Genomic DNA, 25858 nt, shown 5'->3' with positions numbered 1-25858 from the left:
CTGAACAATTCATTCTAGTCTCTTCTTCTGAACTCATTATTAAAAAAACAACTGGTAATCACCATGAAAGTGTTTATACCATTTACATATAAACAGATTCATTCTCAGATCTAAATAGGAAAACAGTTAACTTTTGTTCTCCAGAACCAATGAAAAGTAGCCAAGTGTATAAGCACAGTATTTAAAATTTCAAGAACCATAATTCTTTCCACATAAACTAAAGGCTTCTTAAGAGAAGAGATCTAGAAAAAACCTCCAAAACTTGACTTCTCCCTGCTGTATTTACTGAAGCAAGAACAAAAACTAATTACACTGCACTGTGGTTACAGCACAATTCCATCTTCCTTTTTCATATCTCTGGAAAAGTGGATGTTCTATTAGATACTTTTTTCCTCCCTTGATTTCATAGATTCCATAGTCCTACTTCTTCAGCCCCTCTCTCTAACTTACCCTTTTCTCTTACTCCGTGAAAGTTTTCAAAGTTCTATCCTTTCCCTGTGGTCTTCTTCATTTCCCCTTGCTATATACTTTCTTCCCTTGGCATCCTCATTCATTCCCACAGCTTCAACATCCATTAAAAAACAAAGTAATTCCCAAATTTCTATCTCTAGCTTCCACTTCTCTTGCCAGACTAAGACCCACACCTCCAACTCCTGTGTAGCACCTCAAACTTAACATGTCCAGAATCCAGGCTGAGCTCATAATCTTTTCCCCCAACTCTGTTCCTCTTTTTGACATGACTGTTCATGAGTGGTACCACAATTTCATTCAGCCTGACATATCTGCAATCTTAGTGTTGTATGACTCTTCTTTTTTCCTTGCCTCTCATTTCCAGTTACCAAATGATAGTCATTTTACCTATGAAATATCTTTTACTTCCATCCCCTCCTCTCTATTTCACCATTATCAGTCTAGTAAAAGCTCTCATTTCCACTCATCCTGGCTACTACAATAGCCTAATAGGTCTTCCAGTCATTATTCTCTCTTCACTTTCATTTCATCCTTCATTCACTACCAGACATCTTCCTTACGCATATCTTGTCATGTTATTTTGTTCAAAACTTAACGGCTTCCTATTGCGTTTTAGGCAAAGTCAAGACTTTAGCCTGGCATTAAAGACCTTTAAAAACTGGTATCAATCTATCTTTCTAGCTTTATATTACTCACTATTCTCCATACATGCTCTATGCTTTTCTGATTCCATGCCTTTGCTCAAGCTGTTCCCTAAGCCTAGAAAATCCTTAGTCACTTATTCACCCCTCTCTACCTGAATTCCTATCCAATCTAATGATATAGCCACCACTTGCCCCCGCCCCCTTTCCAGTAATGGTTGCACTCATTCCCCTGGACTCACTGGTTGATGTAGGGGTGTTGGAACATTCCTTGCTCCCCACTGCCATTTCCAGGTTCTCCTTGTATCACCATCACTCAGTAACCTCTCCTTTGAGATTCACTCACTGTATATCTACTACCCAATCAAAATTCTGGTACCTGCTGCTCCGCTCCCTGCTCTGTGCGTGAAAGACCTCACCCGGCAACCATCCAGGCTGTCCCGGGCTGGAGCCCCGCTTCCCCCTGCCACCCTGTGGGCTCCGCAGTTCCAGAACTGGTTCAGAGCCACTTTCTATAGACCCCTGGGGGGACTTGGCAGGGAGCTCATGCCAGTCCCTGCTCTCCAGCTGCCATCCTGGCTCCGCCCTGCCCCTTGTCTACATCATGACCTCCAATCCCCCAACCCCTCAGTTTTTTCCCAGGCCATCACCTCTGCAGTAGCCACACTCTCCTTCCTTCCTCATCTTGACCCACTGGAGAAGCAGTTCAGTTCTATACTATCCTCTTGAGTCCCTTGTCCCCTTATCACATCACTGATTGTACCCTTCTAAACTCCAGCCATCATTGCCTTTCTTACTAATTCATGTGCTTCTGAAGCTGGAGAAAAATCACAAAACCATGCTGACTGAGCCAACTGCAAATGTATTTCATGTAATCCCTACTAGGCCCTCACTTCTGTGAGGCAATCCTTTTTTACCTCCCTAATTAACTCACTATCTCACTCACCAAAACACCTCCAAACCTTTTCATTCCTCTTCAAACCTTTCTATCACTTCCCTATCCCTCCCCTCCTCAAATGAGTATTCTGCCTCATATCTTACTAAAATATTTGAAGCCATTCACTAAAAGTTCCCTCTTCTTCACTCCTCCCCATCTCACATCACATCTGCCTCTGCCTGTGCCTCCTCTCTATGCTCCATTTTGATGGCCAAAGGCTGCCTCTTTAACTTTGTGTTTACTGGCTAGATTTCTCTCTCAAAAACCAAGCCTTAAACCCAATTCACTTTGGAGCTCATAGATTGGACAATAGGTCCCCGCCCTCCTAGCACAGAGTGAATGTAAATACCAAATAGTAACTGTTTTCTCTTTGGGCTAGGAACCCTGAGGCTCCTCCCTTCCCAGTTTGATTTTTTTTTTTTGAGTTTTGATTAAAGGGTCTATCCCTTGATTAACTTCTTAAAAAGGCCTATTCACTGAACAGGTGTTACTTCAAAGTGAGGACCTGAAAAGACCTTAGCCTAAAAGGGCCAGGGTCTCCCAATGCATCCTTGGCCATCTCCAGTTGTCCTGGTGAACATCAGGCCACTGGACCCAGATGACTCTGGAGGAGAAAGTGAGGCTGGTGACCTTGCATAGCCCTTTCTCTCTCAAATCAAAGTCAACTGCAAGCCATGTCATCATTTCCCTGATGTCATGGTCCTCTTCGAGAACGAAGGACAAACACAACCTGAAATCATGTAACATTTGTTACTATCTCCATCTATACTTGTCTCACATAATCTCCTTGCCAAGGCCAACTCCTTTATATCCACAAGTGATCTTGTTCCATCTTGTCTTCTGCAGATTATGCCCTCTATCATTTCCACTCTCTATCTTCAATCTCTGTCTACTGGCTGCTTCTCTACTGACTATGAACATGGCCATGTTTCCCCTACCTTCAAAAAACACTCATGTGATCCATCCATCCCTGTTAGCTATTTTCCCATATCTCTCTTCCCTTTGGTAGCTCAACTCCTTGAGAAGAACATTTATAACAGGGGTCCCTACTTCCTTTCCTTTCACTCTCTTTGGTCTGACTTCCAACCTCATAATTCAAACAAAACTGCTCTCTCCAAAGTTACCAATGATATCTTAATTGTCAAATCCAATGGACTTCTCTCAATCCTCACTCTTTTTGACCTCTGTAGCTTTTGACACAGTTGATCACTCTCTTCGTGATACCCTTCTCTAAGTTTTCAGGATAATACTTTCTCATTATCTGACCACTCTTTCTCAGTCCTCTTTTATTAGATCTTCATTCAGGTAATGCCTGCTAAACATGAGTGTCCAACAGGGCTCTGTCTTGGAATCTTTTCCCCTCCATACTGTACTATGGTATACTATACTAGCCCCTCATATTTTTTTACTTGGTAAATTATCATCTTTATGCTGATGACCCTCAGAATTACTTATCTAGCCCTAATGTCTTTGCTGACATTCAATCTTCCATTGCCAACTGGATGTATCATAAATATCTTAAACTCAACATGTCCAAAGCCAAACTCACTGTCTTTTCCCCAAAACTGTTCTTTCCTTCCTAACTTCCCTATTACTATTGATGGTATCACCACCCACCCAGTCACTAAGGCTCAAACCTTGGTGTCACCCCCAACTCCTAAATCTCTCTTAATCCCACCTTCCCATATCCAATCTGTTGTCGAGACCTAATTTTACCTTCATAATGTGTCTCAAATATGCCCTCTTCTCTCCGACACTGCCACCATCCTGGTGTAGGCCATTATTAACTCATGACTGAATTATATTGCAATAGCTTGCTGGTTGGTCTGCTTGCCACAAGTCTCTATCCACTCAACACCAGATCTGACCGTATCATTCCCTACCACCTCCCACTCAAACTCTCACGTCTAATATTAAATATAAAATCCTTTGCAAGGTGTTCAAAGTCCTTCACAAACTGACCCACCCCAGTCTTCTTACACTTTACATCTGACTATGTACCCTGTGATCCAGTGACACTGGCCTTTTTGATATTTCTAGAACAAGATGCTATCTCCTGATACTGGATATTTTTGCTAACTGTCCTCAGTGCTTAAAATACTCTCCCTCCTTCTCTCTGCTTCCTAGTTTCCTTCAAATCCTAGCTCAAATTCTTCCCTCTATAGAAAGTCTTTCTTGATCTCCTTTAATTCTAGTGCTTTGCCTCTGTTGATTTCCAACTCATCATCCTGTATATAGCTCGTGTGTTGTATGTTGTCTTCCCCATTAGACTGTAAGCTCCTTGAGAGCAATCTTTTGCTTTTCTTCGTATCCTCAGTGATTAGCACAGAACCTGCCACATCATAGACACTTAATAAACGTTTAGTGACATACATGTCTAAAACAGAGATGTTCTTTCCCCATAAACTATAACCCCTTTCAAATGATCTCTAGAAGGCATACTGGGAGCCACCTTCAAGTCACCTTTTTTTGCCTTTATCTCAACAATGAATATAACACTAAATTCTATTAATTTTTTTTTCCTGAAACATTTCCCATCATATCCTAGTCATCTAAACTGGACTACTGGCAGCCTCTTACTCCTTGAATTGCTTTCATAAGCAAGAATCATCTCCTTTAAGTATTTGCTTTTTTTCACTTTTTCTGGAAGCCTTTATAATAATGGCACCCTATTCATTGGTGTTTCCTTTGCAAATCAATTTCCTATTCCACAGAGTAGCTAATGTTCTTCACTATGCCTTCTATCACATGACTTGATTGTTTACCTTTCCACTTGCCCCTGAACAAATCACAAGTCATATTTTAAAAATAAGACTCAAACTTCATGTCTTCCATAAAGACTTAATAAGATTAGCATAAAGACTTCCATAAAGACTTACTGGATTGTTCAATTCTGGTTAATCTAATCATCCTAATCTAATCATCACCCTGAATATACTATTGTTTTAGATTAACTCAATGAATAGAATTAAAAATTTATAGTATTGATAAAGTAGGATATTAATTTATTTTATATTTGCTGAGGCAATGAAACTAAAGAATTTTCAGACTACAGTATATCATATATTAGCCAGGAAAAGTGAGGACACTTCAGACCAAATTTATGAGGTACCAAGCCCAGAGAAATAAAAAAGGTAGTTAAGTTTTGGGAGCTTTGGGAATACAAGTCAAGAGAATTTTAGTTACGGAAAAATTTCTGTGGCAAAGAGAGGGCATGGAAGTAGTCAAAATCAGATCTACAATGTGGTACTAATGTAAGGAAGGGAAAGCTGCAAAATACTGATGTAAAGGAAAATTAAATTAAGTGGAAACAACAATTCCCATAAGGTACAGATTGCTGATATATGCCTGGTATCACTACCATCTTAACTGCTCCAAATTAAAGGCAAATGAAAAACATAAACCCTAAAGGAGTAATGTTCTATGGTAATTTGTCTTTTGTTTTATTGTGGGAATCAGTGGGGGAAACAGAATTCACTTTATGGAAATTCTTTTTACAGTTAACTTGCCGTAAACATTTACTCAATACAGCCACTGTGTATATATATCCCTTTAAAGTTAATAAGACTGGTGTTATCACAAGACTTGAGAAGCCAGGTTCACTACTTTATGGACATGCCATATGTTTACCATGTATATCTTCTCATGTGTTTTCATTTGCATTGGCCTGTCCTTCCCATGAGATCACAAAGCTCTTCAAAAGACAGAGAAATCATAACTACCTAATTTCTAAATCCTCACACTTCTCTTCACATAGTGTATACATAATTAATACTGAATAACTGATGAATCACTATCCAAAAGAAATGATGGATGATGCTGTACAATAATATGCTGTACAACACATAAAGTTGGATATATGTGCTAACAAAAACAATGGTTCTAAGAGTTAAGTCAAGGGAAAAATATACTTTATACTTCAGTGTCTGATAAGTTCTGCATCACTGTGTGAAACAGGTAGCTATTTTAACATGAAAACAGGATTACTAGGTGTTAGGATAAATCAATGTACAAAAGGCTTGGATTTTTATTAAAAAATGCTGAGATGACAATTACTGTTAGTGTAGAAAGTTGAAAGTCTACCATTTATCTCAAACTGAAGATGAGAGAGACATATGTGAGTGGCCATATTTAAAAATCTAAGTCCTACTTTTTTTGGTGGCAAATTAAACTATAAAATGGGGATGTCTTATATACTAGAAATTTTTTTAAAAACCCCAAAACTGTAAACCCTCTCTCCCAAGGGCATTTACAAACCCTAATATATAAGAATTTAAGTCATTTCTTTAACTGCAAAGGTGCATTCACCTGCATTAAATTCATCTCAAAAGCAGGGAAAATAAGCAGCATGGGAAGATGGCAGGAGCAGAAGTTTCAGGCAGAAAAGGTAAAGTGTGAAGGCCAAGATTATATGTGGGCAAAGAAGGGATAATGAGGGGTATTCTAAGTAAGGAATCAAATTCTTTCTGAAATTTGGGATACATCTTTTATGCTATTAAATACAATGCTGAACAGATTCAACTCTCTTCTACCTGCTTCCATGTTGGGAATTAGCTGTTTTTGAAGAAGCAGGAATCTCTTGGAAATCAGTAAATGAGTCATCAAGTGATCCTGACTTTGAAGCATCTTGAAAATCTTGGAAGTCATCTTCTTCTGGTTTTACTACCTAGATTGTAGAAGATGTTACCAGATTAATACAGGTAAACCAAAAATCCTAAACTACATATGCCAAAGCATTAACTAATGAAGGAGGTCTTACAACTATTCTTCCATTAGTAGATGCTCTTTGATCAATGCAAAAAGTAAAGCTGGTTTGAAAATTAAGACTCAATCTTTAAAATTAACAGGCTGACTTTCGAGTAGTTTACTAAAAAAACCCTATCCTTCTTGAACTAGGAAGAGGAATTCTAAATAATAGCTGCTGCAGAAATGATCCTTCCAAAGGTTATCAAAAGAAATGGATACAATAATTAGGACCCAAGAAAAACAACACAATACATACTAGTATTTTAATTCAATTCAACTTAAGTAGTATTAAGTACTTAGTTTGTATATAAAACTAATATTACTATCTGGGGGAAAAATTTCACTATGATAAAGTTCAGAAGAAATGAAGAGCAAAAGTTTCTATTTATTACAAAGAATTAAACATCTTTTTAGGTCATCAAAATTTCTAAAGGAAGAAAACTGTATTTGGCTCTTTTTATAATACCATAAATCAAACTCTGATGTATGCTGCTTCAACTACTGGTGCTTTACTTTTTAAACTTCACTGCTCCTTTCTGCAAAGAAGTCATCCAAACTCACCTTTAGTTATTACTTGGATTGTACAAAGTACAGTAACTCCACTGACCTGATTTGCTGGGTAAGTTGGCACAAAGCCACTGGAACCCTGGGCTGGAGCTCCACCCACTGGTGCAACTAGGTTAATACCCATGACGGGTTGTCCAATATTAAGAGGCAGAGAGACTGTAGGAGCAGAAGGCATCATAGTCTGTTGACTCACTGGAGTAGGAAGAGTCATAGGAAAGCCACTCAGATTTGGGACAGGAGCAGTTGGGAACTGGTTTAATGTGTCAGGACTGATTGCAGGCACCCCCCTCTAAACAGAACAAGGGAAAAAAATGTAAACACCTTAGATTTAGACTTAGATTTCAAGCTAAAATAATCGAAATTTGAAAATAAAGACAATGAAACATAGTCTCATTTAAAATCTTGTTTTTGACTTGAAGCAAATATTTGACGAGAAAAGTATATTAAATAAAAACTGTATAAATTCTACCTTGACATAACATTAACGATATTAACGATGTTCTACCTAGTTAGGCTATTTCACCTATATCCAAGGATTGTTATAGGATAAAAATCTGTCAAACCGATTTAAAAAAAAAATCAATATTTTACTGTAAGCAGTGACATGCATATCACATAAGCTGTACAATATGAAAATCTTTGTATTCATATATAATAGTGAAAACTAAAAGGCACGAGTAATTATACCATATTATTTAAGAAATTTATATATGTAAACATACATAATATAATGTAATACAAGATGTACAAATTATAACATACAAACTCTCTCCTCCAGTTGGTTTTCTATCTAATTTAGGAAAAATATATGTACCTGAGTTAGAGCTATCATAGCTAGAACAGTATAAAGTTCTTCTTTAGTAAGTTTTCCGGGGGTAGTACGATTGGCTAAGGCCCAAATCTGCCCAAGGGTTTCTCTGGGAAGCCCAGATGACATCAGGATGGGATAAAGTTTAGCGGTATCTATTCCAGTTGGAGTCATAGTTGTTTCTAAAATCTTCTTATATGCATCTAGTAAAGAAAAGAACAAACTGCATAATTACAAGTGTAAAAATGCTACAGATGACTAGGCATTTTGTGGTTTGTTTTGCTAACAGAGGTTACTCAACTACCTACCACCTGCTGGTTGGCCTGCTGGTTGGCTCATTGCTGTCTGAGAGCGAACAATGGTTTTTATATTGTTAAACAAAGTTTTATTCTGTTGTAGAACATGAAAACCATTCTTAGCTCACAGATAGGCAATACAGAAACAGAACTGGATTTGGCCCTGGGATGTACCAGCTGATCCCTACACTACATAGTATGGGATAGCTAGACTGCTCAGTGGATACAGTGCTGGGCTTAAAGTGAGGAAGACTGAGTTCAAATCCAGCCTAAGACACTAGCTGTGTGACACTGAGCAAGTCACTTAACCTGTTTGCCTTAATACACTGGAGAAGGAAATGGCAAACCCCTCCACTACCTCTGCCAAGAAAACCCTAAGGACAGTATGGTCCATGGGTCACAAAGCGTCAGATACAACTGAACAATAACTATGTAGTAGTAAAACATTTCTAATCAGATGACACTACAAATATTGTAATTTAACATGCTGTGATTCTGTCTGACTTGCTGAGCTTAAAATGGAAATACTCTCATAGCACTCCAAATTTCTGGTTTTTGGTTTTGGCATGAGTGCAGAAACAATATTGTTTTGTCTGGCATGGAACAAAGGATAATTTAGCATTTTTTAATATATTACTGAAACCTCCCATGCCATGACATTAGACTTACTTTGAGAATATGGTGTAAGCTAAACATGGATAGTCTCTTCCCAAAACAAATCCATCTAAGGGAGTCCTCCCCAGGATTTCATTAACTGGATAGGAAACAATTTTAACACATGACAGCTATGAAAATTTTCTGTTAGTAAACGTTTCAAGGGAGTAACAAAGTACATAAAATTAAATAATAATACAAATTTCAACAAAAGTTGAAATGAACTGTTTTATGCTGTTGTAATGCTACTCAGTGCCTCTATAAATTCTGATTAAAATATTTTGTTGTTCCCTTTTACTTACGTAGGTATTCATAAAATTTGTCATAATCAGATTTTAGAATGGTACCATAAACACAATGTACTCCATTCTAACATGAACAAAGAAATCTTCTCTCTAAATATTGAGAACAATGGATCAAAATAACATGTATATAAAAGAGCATTTTTTTACCGGACACTGAAAGATTAGACATTCTTAGAATGTCACCAATTTATTAACATTTTAAGAAACTAACATGTATGCATGTTTGTATGCATACATACATACACATCAAGGTTAAGTCATATATTTCTAAGTGTCATTTTAGTCCTTGAAAATGAAGAATAATCTCGTACAAAATAGAATTAAATCCAATAAGGCATTTAGAAATAAAAGTATACTACAGACAGTAAAACAAACAAACAAAAAAAAAACCCAACAAAAAACCAAAACCCTAATGGCATAACTCATCTATGTTATAGGTATTCCACACTAGGGTTGTCTTAATATATTTTCATAATTAAAAATTCCTGCCTATTTTTGGAAAGAAAGTCTCAATTTTTCGCATTTATTTCAACTCAACATAGTACCATTTGGATTATTTTTGTTACTTTTTTTTGAGGGGGGAAGGCAGGGCAATTAGGGCTACGTGACTTGCCCAAAGTCACACAGCTAGTAATTGTGTCAAGGGTTTGAGGCCAAATTTGAACTCAGGTCCTCCTGACTCCAGGGCTGGTGTTCTACTCACTGCACCGCCTAGCTGCCCCTATTTTTGTTACTGAATACAGTTAGAGGATCAGACATACTTTTGAAAATATTTCTTCTAAGTTTGCTTATCTGAAAATGTATAAAGATAATTTAGACCATTTTTATTCACTTGTGCTTTTACACGAACTACCTAGGAAGTGCTCAAGAAAAAAAATAATGTGATACAATTTATAACACTATTGGATATGAAAAGAAAAGTTTAAAAAATTGGCTAGTAATGTGAACAAGACTATCATAAACATGCATTTGTCCACCATATCCATAATGAGTGACTGAATGAAAATAGCATAAAGTGTAAGCAGTATACTAAGCACTAGGGATGAAAATGGAAAGGTGAGACAGTACCTGCTCTGAAGGAGCTCACATTCTAACTGCATCATAAAGGTTTCGGATACAAGTCAGATGGAAAGGCCCCATGCTCCTTAGCAGCAAAGCAGATGGTAATGCATATTCTTTAATACCATTTCCTTTAATAAAACCATACTGCTTTCTGACGGAATCACTTTGGTGTTGAGAATTTTATTTTCTTGGACTTTAGTAGCTGAGGAGGCTGAGGTCACTATTTCACGAATGGAAGAAGTCACCAGATTGCATCTGTAAGTGTACTCTTAAGAAGTGCCAGGGGTTTTCAGGGTGCTGATGTTGCCAGCCTCTTAGGCTTACTTGCTTGTGGGAGCAATGAGATCAGCTGATGGCATTGGTCGGGGTAGGGATGGTGGACTCCTTCCTCCATGATGATGACTATGGGGAATAGGCTGGGAGCAGAGATGGTGACCTGGGGCACATTGCTCTTCCCAGGGTTCTTGGGTTTAGTTTCCTGGGTTGTCACCTGTGGGTCTCCAGTGGATGTAGTGGTCTAAACTGCCTCACATATGCCACCTTCTATTTCTCTCTCCAGATCCCTTTCTGTTTTAGCTAGGCTGGCTTATTAGCCTCTTTAGTAGCAATTAACTGGTGGCTGATAGGGATAGAAGGCCTGTTCTCCCCACAATGTAGGTTGAAAGCAAGGCTTCAAGGTTTTTTTGGGGGGGGCATCTGAGGGGAGGAACTGCTATTCCTGGGGCTCTTGGTCTCAGGGTTCTTCAGAAAAAAGAGGAGGCACCCCTCTAAATGGTACATTTGCTAAAGAAATATATGCAATGTAACCTTATACATAGAATTTTTGGACTTCCTTTAGCACCAGGCATATTATATTGCAGAGTCGGAATTTAATGTTTATTGAATATATGCACCTAAAGTTGAGACTGTACAAAAATCTGGATCCAGGAAAACTTGGATGGTATGACAATGCTTCTGTATTTGTATTGTTAGCACCTCACCTCACCTGGGCATAGTAGGTTCTTAATAAATAGCTACTGAGCTGAACTGATGAATTAAGACATACTTCATGACCCATTCTGGCTAGTTATAAGTCAAGGAAGGCCTGGAAGGCTACTGACTGCTCAAGAGACCTCCCAAAAGTCCAATTTTTGAAGTCAGAACGAGAAGAAAAAGACACTCTGGACAGCACCATTAGCTTTGTTAATTTAACTGTTTTGTTAATTATATATTAGAGAAAATTATCTGGCACCTTAAGATTCCATGACACACAAAATTTACATATAAAGTTCTCTTGTAGAAAAAATAGACCCAAAAGGGCTGTTCTGATGAAGAAAAACTACACAGAAAACATATTCAGATGAGCAAAAGCTAGATAAATGAGATTGTACTTTTTTCAGAGTAGAAAAACATATAGAATGAAATAGTACCAGAGTTTGAACAGGCTAAAACCAGGTTCAAAAGATGCTTCAACTATGTCTATTTATAATGTGAAAAGGGAAGTCAGAGACAGTCTGATCACAGTTATAACAGAACTTTAAGTACACTATTACGGAGGACGACAACAACAAAATGTTCCCTATTATTACTGTCAGGAACAGAACACTAATCTAGATGGAATATATGATGTACAAAACCAAAGTCCTCACTGATCACTCTTTAGGTCAAAGACATGCCCTTTTGAAGCTATCTAGTAATACTAGCAATCTTTGGGTACTTAAGCTAAAGCCAAAGTTAAAAGAAATTGGCAAATTCAAAATATGATTAAATTTTTAATCTTCTAATTTTGGAAAAATACATTATGGAATAAAGCAGAATATAAATATTCCATGCTAATTATAACTACCTAAAATAACAAGAAAAATTCAAAGAAAATGATCAGAGGGGATATAGAAGCAAGACATCTTTGCATTTCTTAAATGAGCACATACTTTAGAAAAGTCCCAAATTGTAAATATTTTGAAATTTTTTTTTTTAAATTAGACATGATTTCATCTGTATAAGGAACTCCCAATGAGGAAACCTGGCAGCAAATTAACACCTATTCTGTAACTTAAAGAACTGCCCAGGGGCACTCACAGGTTAAATGATAAGCCCAGGGTCACACAGTCTATGTGCAAGAAGCAGTATTTGAACTCAGGGAGGTCTTCCTGACTCTGCGGGTAGCATTCTTTCTATTGCCTTTATAAATACCAATTAAAAAATTTAATTTACAACAATTTGAATGTTGCTGTTGTTTTATAACTTTTGTATTGTCAAAAGGAAAAATGCAATTTATTTGCTCTTAAGATGTGCAAATAAAACCACGCTATATTTAGGCTGCATGCAAATTTAATAGGTGCTGGGAAAAAAAAGATTTTGAAAGTATTTTATAAAAGGGACTTTGGAGTTGGTTTTTTTTTGTTTTTTTACCTGGGACTAAGCTCTCATTGTAAATCCAAGAAGGTATCATAGGCTGGATTGGATCTTGTGAAGGAAAGACACCCACACCTAGGAGATATAGAAATATTATCTAAAACAGAGTAATTAAAAAAGAGAGAGGAGAGAAATTCCTCTCAAATAGATTAAAAACACACCACAATGGAAATAGATACTAAAAAAAAGTCACCAACACACCAAGAATAGAACGAAGAGAATTTTCCAAGCACCCTAAAATATGTCTTAAGAAATATGACTAAAAAGAAAATCTAAAATGTACTAGATCGATACTTTTAACTACATAAGGCTTGCATCATCCTTCACGTATTATAAACCTGAAAAGAAAGCTAGCCAAGAATGATACTTTTAAATTACATATGTAAAACCAATGATATAAAATTTTGCTTGCAGCATTACCTAATGCTTGAAAATGATTTTTTAACCCTAAATTTGCCACTGTTGCAAAATTACACGTTTTCAGTTGAAATAACCCTTCTACCCATAGCATGACTTTGATGTCTACCTCAAATCCAGGAATCCTGCAAAACATCCTCCAAAAGACTACTTCATGAGTTATTCATGTTATGTTTCTGAAATTTATCTGTGCAAGCAGAAATTATAAAATCTGAATCTTCTATTCAGCAATACTCAAAATGTATTTTGTGGGTAGAAAAACATAAAATTCTCATTGGTGACTTTTACAGGCTTTAATATTTTTAATCCCCCGCTATCCCCAGAGAAATAAAGATTGTCAAGGAAAAAAAAACAGGATATGGCTTTTGTAAAGCTAGAGAAAAGTATTTTAAAATAGGAAGGAATTTGATTATGGAAACTGGTTATTGATTTTTTTTTAAAGTAGAAAAGAATATTGAAAGAATTCAGAGCAAAAATTTTAAACTGCTGATTAGAAAAAGGATAAAATATTACATATATTTTAAGCAAGATTTTAACAAGCAAAATCAAGCAGCATTCATTTCAGGATTAATGCGTAGGTGTTAGCTTTCAAGCAACATTTGGTTAAAATACATTTTTTTTGTCAATGCTTCATGAGCTCACCACTCTCTTCAACTGACAGGTTTTGGTCTGAAGTCTTTTCTGCCTCTGCAATGATGGCAGCACCATTTACACGTCCACCTACAGCACCCCCGTTATTGGCTGTTAAACTGGGATGGCTCTTATTGGCAGGTGAGCCTGAGGTTTTGTGCCCAGCTTCAGAAGTATTTAATTTAATTTGCACCTGCCCAGACGTACTTAGATCACAAGATTTTAGGAATTTCTCCTCCAGGGAAGGGCCTAAACAAACAGCATGAAGTATTATTTATATTTGTAACTTTTTTTTATTCAAACCCATTTCCATCCCCACAATTCTTTAAAAAACAATTTATTTTATTTTAAAAATGTTACACCCACAGCACAACCAGGTCACTAGATCTCTGATGGTTCTCCTGTAATAGTTTCCCACTGCCCACTATTGGTGGGGAATGGGGGACAGGGGATGGGAGAGATACAGGAAAAGGCTGCTTTGGTTTTATCAAATAAAAGGTAAGCAATATTTTCATAATAAACCAATGATGTGAAAATAGCTCCTGAAATCTGAAACTGATAGTCTAAAGGTCCTTTAAATCACAACTTTCCTAGTATCCTGAGACACTAAGTTGGATATTTATTTTGATGGATGGCAGAATTTCTTCAACAGTTATCTACAAAACAAGTATACATTTGATTTGCCTATATTACTGTATTATCCTCTTTAAACATGAATTAAATTTTATATCATCTATATAATATAGGTATTGCTGATAATGCTATCTATGAATTACCTGTTTTCTGTGTACTGTGTGAGGCTGAAGCAGTAGAAAAATAAGGAACCTGCCCAGGGGCACCATGTAAAGCAGAAGACACTGGAATCTGTGCTGGAGGGAGAGGCTGGACCACAGCCTTCTCTGAAAGTAACTGGCCAACTGGGGTGGTGGAATGGAAAGACTGAAAAGGCTGGGAAGAGGATGAAGAGCCAAATATGGGAATTTCAACAGGCCCTTGCATAAAGTCACTGAATTCTTCTTCATCAAGAAAGGCAGAGGATTGGGAGACAGTTACAGTAGAATGGGATGGTGTGGGACAATCTGTAAAATGGAAAATGGCAATGAAACATACAGAAATGGAAATCAATGGAGAAAAAGAAATAAAGATGGGGCATATAGTTTCAAAAGAGAAATACTAAAACATGAATAGTGGGAGTGGAGAAAGAAATAATCCAGGTAACAATAGTCAAATGAAATTACATGAGTCCATAAAAATATTCAAAAGGTATACTTGTACAATTTAATTGGGGACAACTGCTATTTTGCATCTGTGTCAAAGGAGACATAAATGTAATATTCACAATGTCTCTCCTTTTCATAAAGACCTAGTGAAGTGTATTTTTTCTGAATGAAGTCAAGTTGTCCTAGTCAGCAGCACTTCAGACAAGGAGAAGCAGTATTTCTGGATGAAATCAAAAAATCTACTTACCCAGTCACTATTCTTGTAGAGTTACAGTGCAAATCAGAGAATACAATCTAAGTACTTTTAGTACATTGTCCTCTGATGATTCAGTTTTCACGATACTTAGGAATACAAAATCAACATAAACTTACAAACATCTAATATTTGTCAATCATACCTAAACTCCTTCCTAACCACCTCCTTTTGAGTAAGACCTGTGATATTTCAATGTGAGGAATTACAGAGACCAGGTATTATTAGGTCTTCAACTTATGGTCACTGAGCGTTGCTTAGGGGAATGGAGAGAAAGACTGATTTTGCTCCTGGTGTTCCAGTCAGCATGTGTGAGAGGCAAGACTTGAGCCTACATCTTCCTCACCTTAAGGATGATCTTCTATCAACTATATATCACATTACCTTCCAAGATGTCACAACAATTACAAAATGCTGCTTGCTTTTGATAAAATAAAGAACCTCAAAATCCAAGAGAGTAGATAGCTTCGAAAACAAATTTTTCAACAATAAATTCAACAGAGTGAAGATGGAGCACCAAGCTTAAAAGATTAGATGCACTAAAGGGAGAGAAACACAGTAGCTATAAGGAACAGGGATTGCAAACCAGCTCATAAACATCATTATGGATTTTTTACTGTTGAAATGTGAGGTTAATTTAAATTATAAATCCATTTGACAGGGCCTACATTTGAATCAATATCATTAAAAATTCTAAGTTATTGAAAAAAAAATTTTTAATTACGCTTTGAATTATGTGAGTTCCAAAGTCACAGAGGAGAATTAAAAATTTTTTTTGAAAGTGGTTCACTGTCTTTTGCATTTTGGCAAATAATAATCACATTCTACTAAAAGTTTCTGCTTTTCAAAACAGAGACACCAGTTGCTTTTTTTCTTCTACTTTACCATAAAGGAGATAATTGCTGTTAAGCATTAGAGATCTATGGAAGAAAGGTACGATTACTGAATAAATGTTCTATTTTCGACAAAAAAAGACAATATTGTACTTCCTTCTACTCTTTCAACAGGGAGAACTTAACTATTCTAATCTCTACTTTTAAACCCCAAACTGGACAAGGCCTAAAGACTTTAGTCTCCTTCAGAAAACTATGTTGTCAACAATTAACCAGATTGTTCCCAGTGTAAAGCTGTTTAAGAATTGGAGTGGGAACATTCACTGAGGACAAATTCCTTGTCCTCGTTCTTGGATTAGCACCGTGCCTGGCACATAGTAAGTGCTTAATAAATGCTTGTTGACTGACTGGCCAGATGGCAAAGAAATGAGAATTTATACAGTGCTTACTATATCCCAGGAACTGTGCTAAGGCACTCTTTACAAATATTCTTTCATTTGATCAATATTAGTTTACGTAACAGAAATTTAGGAAGAGATGCTTGGCTTACCTCTCTGCCTTTTCTTTATGCTCAGACCTAGAGTTTAGGAAAGGGGTTTCTTACTCCCTCTGTTATTTTGTTGGTCAATAAAGCAATAACATAAAAGGAGGTACTCTGGCAGTAGGTTCTATGGGAATATACATAATTCTACTCTTGGAGGGGACTTCACAACTACCACAAAGTCTTAATTTTATCATCCTATTAAGAGTTAAATAAGGCTCAACTATTTGATCAAAGCTGTTTAAACTTACAAGAAACTTTTGAATGCCAATTTGTTTACAAAGGGAGGTGAGTATCTTTCACTGATTAAAGAACTGTATTACTGTTTGAGGAAGAGAATTCAGGGTTCTAAACACTTTTTATTTGCCAGACCCATAGCAGAAAGCATGATTCTAAATATTAGAAATCAGGTGAAGATCAGGAAGAAAACATTGTCTGAAATCATTAAGAACCATAGCTGATAATGCAAAAAGAGTATCTTGCTCATAATGGGTAAATGTATACATTGTCCCAAGGCAAAATAAATACTTTTTAAACAATGTTTACATTGACCATCATTCTATATTTCTCCTTTTGCTAAGTACTCTGTTGGAATACAGCAAATTTCTTTCAATTCCTACTTACTTCCTGCATTCAATTCCTATATTACTGGTGTATGATTTCATTCAAAGTTAGTATTTTCTTCCTGATCTTTATGTGATTTTTAATGTTTAGAATTCTGCTATCCACTTTGGGTTTGGTAACTAAAAGGTGTTGAACCTCTATCCTCTATCTCAAATAATAAAACAATTCCTTAATCAGTGAAAGATTTTTTTCACCCCAATACATCTTATCCTAGGCCTTATATCTTTGTATTTTGGGTCCATCATACTTTGTTCACTTTCTACATATAAAGATGGAACTTTGTAACTTTTCAGTTATCACAAGAGGGCACAAAGTTAGTTGTATGCCAAATGACAAAAATGTTTACCATATCATGATATATGATTCTTGAATGAGCTGAATCAAATGTCAAAATATCAAGGAATTAAAATTACAGGATGGCTGTTAATCAAAGATGAGAATTATTTTTATTCCCAGATGACAAAGGAAATAATATTCTGCCTATACAGGTGGGGTACTTGGGGTTTTTTTTTTTGACCATTTGAATAATAAGGACTACAAAGAAGCATCTATTCATAAAATTTCATTTCCTTTAAGGAATTTTACTAATGGTACAATTCTTATTTCAGTGCATCTTAAGAAGAAGTCCAATCACATTCAGATAATGAACTCTGAGGTAGCTCATAAAAAAAAACCCCACTGTATAATTATCTCACAAAACAATGAAAATGAAATGACAAACTCCTTCATTTCACTCAGATAAGTTAATGATCTACTATAATAGTTGAGTTAACACACTCATTTACATACCAAAGACTTAAAATTAAAGTTGTCATACTGGTGTTTAAGCAGAAGATTAAAAACCTTCCTCCAAATACTGTGCCAGACCAGAGTTTTTAACTCACGTAAATTTCAATGCATTCAATTCTGCATTTAGCTTGAAGAAAGAGCTCAGCTCCGAATCCTATCACACTTAATGGTCAATTAACTGACACAAGAACTACAAATTGCCACATAAGAAAAATTCAAAATTCAGCAGTTACTTGTTTTCATTTCTGTGCATCTTAAAAATAAAGCTACCTGGTTTCTTGGGGTGTGATACTGGAGTGGGGTGCATCTTAGCATCTCTGGAAAATCCATCTAAGTTCCCTTTTATGGCTTCCAAAGCATCATCTCTGCTCTTCTCTCCTGTCTAAGAGATGACAAATACATATGGGTCTTTTCACCACACAACTGTTTGTTTCTTTCACCTCTTAGTCCTACCCTATCAATATTCCCCCATTTCTCTTTGATTCCTCTCCCTCCCTTTTGATTATACATTTCTTAGGTGATGTTCTCAAAGGAAGACAGATAAAACAAAGGCAATGATGAAATATGGCACAATAGCCAACTAGCCAGCAAAAACTAAGAAAGAATCCAAAAAATCCTACCTTCTACTTCCATCTCTAAACAAAATGACATAAAGGGTTTACTATACTTATCTCAGAAGTGACTAGCAAGTAAACTGGACAAGGACAATAAATAAATAAGTAAACTGGACAAGGATAATAAATCTAATCTCAGGAAAAAAAAAGTTTAGAATGTTTTCTAAGAGAAAAAAAAAAGCAAATTAACAGTTATTGTAGTGTTGCAAGAGCCTGTAGAAAAGCAGTAAGTATTAAGGGACAGAGAACAACTTATACTGATCTTTTCCCTACTACTGAGTATTTTACAAGTAACCATAAGCTCTACTGTGAGAATAGAGAATCTATGATTTTTGTAAGGAAACAGGAAAAAAACCCACAAGAGATGTTAGTGGGCAAACAAAATGAATAAATGCAGCTATCGGATAATTCAAACTAGAGGGCAGGAGTTCTTAACCATTTTTTGTGTCATGGACCCCTCTGGCATTAGCGTCATGAAATCTATAGACCCCTTTCTCAGAATGTTTTTGAATACATAAAATAAAATACGTAAGATTACAAAGGAAACTAATTCTATTATTGAAATACAGTTATCAAAATATTTTCCAAAAAAACAAAGCCAAGTTCATGGACTCCAGATTAAGAACCCCTGCTTTAGGGTATCAGTCACTGTCTCAGGTTCAGAATTTGGTAACCCTTGGTATACTGAATGAGGAGGGTTGGATGGAGATGATTCCAAGTTTGATATACCTTGGGTTTCACGCTACTTAGAAGTCTGAGTTTTTGTTTCTGTTCTTCAAATTGGCGTCGTTTTCTTTCTTCTTCTAAGAGTTTTTGCTGCTGTTCAAATCGTTTTCTAGAGGAAATAAAATACCAACAACCATATCAACTATGCCATATACATGAACTGATAAGATCACTTACTAAGAAACTGAGGAATATACTTCTACTACCACCTTGTGTGGTAACACAGTTGTGACTCTAAAATGTCTAATTTTACATTTCCATCTCCCTTCCTTTTACATAAAAATTTTTAATTTCAAACTACTTTTTCTCCCTCTCATCTTTCCTCTCCCTACTGAAAAAGAAAGGAAAAACAAAACCCTCATATAACAAATAAGCCTAATTCCCATATTGGCCATGTCCAAAACTGCGTCTCAATCTCCATATTAGCCCATCACCTCCCTGTCGTAAGGTAGGTAGCATACTTCAATACACTCTTATACCATAATTTGTTCAGCCATTCTCCATCTGATGGACATCCTCTTAGTTTCTGGTTCTTGGCCACCACAAAAAGAGATGCTATAAATATTTTTGTACATTATCAATCCTTTTTCCATTTATTTGATCTCTTTGTGATATAGGTCTAGTAGTCAAAGGGAATGTATAGTTTAATTACTTTTTTTGGATAGTTCCATACAATGGCTGAACTAATCCATAGCACCACCAACAGTGCACTGATTTGCCTGTCTACCCTTGCCCCTCTATACCCCTACTCCTTCAACATTTGCCATTTTCCTTTTTTACTAACTTTGCCAATATGATGAGTATGAGGTGGAACCTGAGAGTTCTTTTATAATTTTGTATTTTTCGAATTATCAGTGATTTGGAGCATTTTTTCATATGGCTAGAGATGGCTTACATTACTTTCCTTGAGAATTGTCCATCCTCTGACCAATTAGCAATTGGGAAATGACTCTTATTCTTGTAAATCTGAATCAGTTCCTTATATATCTTGGAGATGAGACCTTTATCAGAGAACCTAGCTGCAAATATTTTTCCCCTGGTTGCTTCTCTTCTAATCTTAGCTGCATCAGATTTATTGGAGCAAAAACTTTTAAATTTTATGTAATCCAAATTATCCAGTTTATCTTCTGTAATCTTTTCTCTCTCATTTGATCATGAGCTTTTCCCCATTCACTGATCTGACAGGTAGTAACGTTTTTCTTGTTCTTCTAATTTATTATTTGACTTCAAAAAAAATTAGGTCATATATCCTGTTGGAGTTTATCTTGGTATATATGGTCTAAAGAAGTGATTTAAAACTTATTTCTGCCAGACTGTTGTTCAGTTTTCCCAGCAAGCTTTGTCAAACCAGTGAGTCCTTATCCCAGTAGCTGGGGTCTTTAGGTTTATCAAACATGAGGCTGTTGGGTTTGCATGAGTATTTTATGTTTTATGTTATGTTATGACCCAATCTCTTCTGCTGATCACCCACTCTATTTTTTAAAGCAAGTACTATATTGTTCTGCTGATCACTGCTTTTGTAGTGGAGTTTGGGAGAACTGGTACTGCTAGTCTCTTTCTTTTTTCCATTATTTCCCTTGAGATTCTTGATTTTTTTATTCAACAAGATGGGTATCATTCTTTTAGTACTATAAAAAGTAAACCTTTTCAGGTTTGATTGTTAAGGCACTAAATAATTAAATTAATTTAGGTAGTATCGTAATTCTTATTATAATGTCTTAGCCTACCCAGGAGAAATTAATATTTCTCCAATTATTTAGGTTTGTCTTTATTTCTTCAAACAGTGTTTTGGAGTTGTATTTATATGTGTGTGTAACTTGGTAGGTAGAATCTCAAGTATTCTATACACTCTGTAGTGTTTTAAAATGGAATTTCTTTCTTCCCCCCTCTTCCTGATGGGCTTTAATTTGTAATATGGAGAAATGCTGATGATTTATATGGGTTTATTTTATATCCTGCAATTTCACTAAAATTATTATTTTTATTAATTTTTTAGATGGCTCTCTAAGTATACCATTATGTCATCTTCAAAGAGCAATAATTTTGTTTCTTTTTTACCTATGCTTATCCTATTAATGTCTTTTTCTTGCTTTGGCTTCATTTCTTTATTGATTTGCTGGTAAAGGTTGGAAAGGAAAGGTTAAAGAAAAACATATGTCCTTTTACCCACTAAAAGTAAATGTTTAAGAAATTAGTACTAGCTTTGACCAGAATAAAATTATTGTTTGATATTGTAGTAGAAGAGCATAGGCCTAGGAATCAACCAATCTCTAGTTCAGACTCTGTCAAATAATAAATTGTCTAAACTTTTCATTTCACTACTCTTGCTCTTTCTTCACCTATTAAAATAAGAATTAGACTAGACAACTAAATTTCTACCTAGCTTTAAAAGTCTGTGATTCTAATAAGAATTAAAAAAAAAAAGTTTCCTGATTAGAATTAAGAGACACTTCTAGAAAATATTTTAAGCCAGGTGGGAGTTTTAAAAAGGGTAAAATTTAAACTTCTGCACAATGAATTGTCCCAAAGTGGGATGGACCCTCTTGGGAGGGTCTTAAAATTTTTTATTTTTTTTTTTCAATTAATAAGACTCTACCTTCTCTCTCTCCAGTCCCTGCTCCTCTGACCTCCCATCCCATGACAAAGAAAGAAAAACAAATGGGATTCCTTGATTTCTTTTCGGTATGGCTTGTATTAGCTGTTGCAATTGCTTCCAAGTCAATCCTATGATTCTGTAATAAATTTGACGCATTTGTTTCTACTGTATATCTCTTTTTGTTCATGACTGACAAAGGTCACTTACTGTTGCTCTTCTGCAAATTGCTTTTGCATGTCAGGGTTATACTGTGGACCTGGGGGACGCATCCCTAAAAAAGGAGCTTGTCCCATGTAAGGCATTCCTGCTGCTGTCATTGGGCCCATTGTTATCCCTCCCTAGAAGAAAAAGAATCTGCATTAAGAAACAAATACATATTAGGTCTGCGTTGAAAATATTTTTAATGAAAGGAGTACCCGTTCAAAAAAGTTTGAGGACCATGGGTTTAGATGACTGTAATGGCTCTGTAGCAGTCTTTTTCCTCTCTACTACATCCTCCAGGTAACAATCAAACTAATATTCCTGAAGCAAGAAGTCTAGCCATGATATTCCCCTCTTCAAAAAGTTTCATTGTTTTTAGGATAAAATATAAACTTCTGTTTGGCCTTTATGCCCTTCAAAATCTGGCTCTAGTCTAACTTTCCAGGCTAATCACTCCCTACTACCCCAATAGATTTTATGCTCCAGACAAATTGACTTACTAGCTGTTCCCAGCAAACTACATTCCACTGCCTGTTTCCACACCCTTAAACATGAAATATGATGTGCAATGCTTATTATGTTCTTCTTACTCACCTCCTGCCCTCTAAGAAACCCATGCTTCCTTTAATATTTAGCTCAAATGCCACTACCTTTAAGAGACCATTACTGATACTCTTACTTGTTAGTGCCTCTTCTCCACCCCTATCACTCTATATTTTATGTGTGTGTATCTTAATATTTATCTATGACATATTTTATCACCCCAGAGACTATCTTTTGTATTTATATCCCCAAGACCTAGTGCAGTACCTAGTATATAATAGGGATTTAACACAACTTGTTGATTGATATATGGATTATATATAGGTTTTAGCAAAGCCTTTGATTGATAAATTATTCTCATATAATTCTTGAGGGCAGCTAGGAGGTGGCATAGTAGATAAGAGTGTCAGTCCTGGGGTCAGGAAGACCTGAGTTCAAATTTGGCATCAGATACTTATTAGCTGTGTGACCCTGGGCAAGTCATTTAATTCTGTTTGCCTCTGTTTTCTCATCTATAAAATGAGCTGGAGAAGGAAATGGCAAAGCACTCCAGTATCTTTGCCAAGAAAACCTCAAATGTGGTCAAAGACATGTCTGAAACTGAACAACAAGCAATTCTTGTAGAAAATATGGAGATATGTAGGTTAGATCAATGGTGTCAAACTCAAATAGAAACAAGGGCCATACATTAAGGATGTCTGTGTGCTGCATATTCACTTAAAAAAAAATCCTACATAATTACTTATGTTCTATTGTGTTTTTATTTATTTTGTTAAATATTTTCCAATTAAAGTACATTTTAGTCTGGCTTCAGCCTCACTAGGGAGTGTTGCTGCTGTGTGCTTGACATCTTTAGGCTAGATGACAATATAATTAGATGGATTCAGAACTAGTTGAAACACAAACTTAGAGAGTAGTCATTAATGGTTCAATATCAACTTGGCAGGAGGTTGCCAATAGGGTGCCCAAGGGATCTGTGCTTGGCTTCCTGCTGTTTAACATTTTTTGTTAATGACTTGGATAAAGGGAAAGAGGATATGCTTATGAAATTTGCAGATGACCCCAAAATGGGAGGCATAGTTACTATCACGGACGAAAGTTAGAATACAAAAACATCTTGAAAGGCTAGATCATTGGGTAGAATCAGTTAGGATTAAATTCAATAGGGATAAATACCAAGTCTCACACTTAGGTTAGAAAAAAAAATTACTTCACATGTGTAAGAAGGGGGAAGATATGGTAAATACGAAAACAACACCAAAAAAACCCCAAACCATGTTGCATAAAAAAAAATTGTGGGGTCATGGTGAATTGTAAGCTAATTGTATTCACTTTTGCATATCATGGTTTAGGAAGGAAACTGATAAACTGGCTAGTATACAGAGTAGGGCAACCAAGATGGTGAAGGATTTCAAGTTTATGTTAGGTGAGAATTGTTTGGCTTTGAGATTATATTCAGCTGTGTTCAAGTATCTGAAGGGCTAGCACATGGAAGAGAGATTGGATTGTTCTATTTAGACCAAGAGCAATGAATAAAAGTTGTAAAGTAGCAAATTTAAACAAACTTCCTAACAATCAGAACTGTGGGGTGCATTGTCTGGGGAAGTCGTAGACTTCTTATTGGAAGTGTTCAAGAAGAGGCAGGATGCTCACTTGTCAGGTATATCATAGTGGAGATTCTTTTTTGGTATAGACTGCACTAGAGGGCCACTGAAGACTCAACTCTTAATCTTTGTTATTCTTCAATGTTCCCTACCTATTCCATGATTCTTTGTACCTTCCCTTGGTTGTACTTCCTCTAGTCTTTTACTAAAAGATCTTCCCTCCCTTTTTACACCTGTTCCAGATGGTCTCAGGAACCAGGCAGATCTGAGTTCTTGTACAACTTTTGACACAAAATGACTGTCACACTAGCTTTGACACATACTTGTTTCGCAAGTCACTTAACCTGTCAGTGCTCCAGGCAACTTCTTAAGACTTCTTCTTTTTTAAAAAAATTATTCTACTATGTTACAGAAATGCTTGTTTTATTTCTTAAGTTCAGAATAAAATAAATAAAATAATAAAAAAGACTAAGTTATAGAGAAGGTGCTGACCTGCATTGAGAAAGCCAGGTTCCTTACGTAGAAGTTCCCTATACCAATGATTGCAGAGGTTCATACTTACCCCCTATCTAAATCTTAATGTTTAAGCCTGACATCAAAAGTCTTTACCTTATTAATAAAGCATTCCCTGACTACCTGGGCCCAAACTGATTTTTTAACTCCTCTAAAGTTCTAGAACACTTACTGTCTACAGTAAAATCATGAAAATGAGTGTGTTCTCTGAGGCAGAGCATATAGGGCAGTCCCTGACTATGTTTGCCTGATACATATATTCTTTACATACAAGAGACCTAATAACAGCCCCAACTCTGCCAATGACTATGTGACCCTATCTAAGTCATGCCACCTCAATGAACTTTAGTGTCCCTCTTTGGAAAATAAGCTAGAATAGACTATTATCAGTAAATTAATCAACAATCTTAGTTCCCCCAAGCTCTAATAAGCTATGAGTCTATGAACTACTCTGCTATCTCACTGTGGGGCAGAGGCGGCCCTTGCTTCTCAAAGGTTGTACCAGGGGATTTCAAGCCCTGGTAGGTCTAACATGCAGATGGAAGAGCTTCAAATAGGAACCTGGCAATGGGTGATATATTTTTCACCCATTGATCAATATAGCTAAGTTTGGAGAAGCTTATTACATGGTTAGCTTCTAGGGTGATTTCATTTTTTTGGTGACAAGAACTCATTAAGTACCTAAGAGTTACAATCTTAGTCGTCAAAGAAAGTACTGAAAAAAATTATAAATCAAGAAATATTAAAGTTAATGTACACAATAAATGGCCCCATGGTACTACTTCCAGACTAAAACCCTTAGCCATTACCCAAAGAAGCAACTCTTCCAAGTCAAATTGCCACCACCACCTTGACTACCATCTTCACTCACTC

At 36.2% G+C, this 25858-nt stretch overlaps 1 protein-coding gene across 4 annotated transcripts in view; it reads right to left on the bottom strand.

Annotated features, from left to right (window-relative positions):
- Nucleotides 1-25858, bottom strand: part of SYNRG (synergin gamma) — a 99075-nt gene that overhangs the window by 41627 nt on the left and 31590 nt on the right. For 2 of the 4 annotated variants that reach the window (XM_036754199.1, XM_036754200.1), the window contains exons 4-12: nucleotides 22332-22462; nucleotides 19532-19637; nucleotides 18459-18570; nucleotides 14705-15007; nucleotides 13941-14177; nucleotides 12879-12956; nucleotides 8177-8373; nucleotides 7403-7651; nucleotides 6582-6715 (exon numbers count right to left, since the gene is read on the bottom strand). In XM_036754199.1, coding sequence (XP_036610094.1) covers nucleotides 6582-6715; nucleotides 7403-7651; nucleotides 8177-8373; nucleotides 12879-12956; nucleotides 13941-14177; nucleotides 14705-15007; nucleotides 18459-18570; nucleotides 19532-19637; nucleotides 22332-22462 — 1547 coding nt within the window. The remainder of the gene's footprint in view (nucleotides 1-6581; nucleotides 6716-7402; nucleotides 7652-8176; nucleotides 8374-12878; nucleotides 12957-13940; nucleotides 14178-14704; nucleotides 15008-18458; nucleotides 18571-19531; nucleotides 19638-22331; nucleotides 22463-25858) is intronic. The other 2 variants (XM_036754202.1, XM_036754203.1) reach the window with 1 other exon arrangement.

Source organism: Trichosurus vulpecula, chromosome 4, assembly GCF_011100635.1.
Source record: "Trichosurus vulpecula isolate mTriVul1 chromosome 4, mTriVul1.pri, whole genome shotgun sequence".
In the NCBI taxonomy this organism is placed as follows: Eukaryota; Metazoa; Chordata; class Mammalia; order Diprotodontia; family Phalangeridae; genus Trichosurus; species Trichosurus vulpecula.
This window is presented reverse-complemented; position numbering and strand designations above follow the sequence as displayed.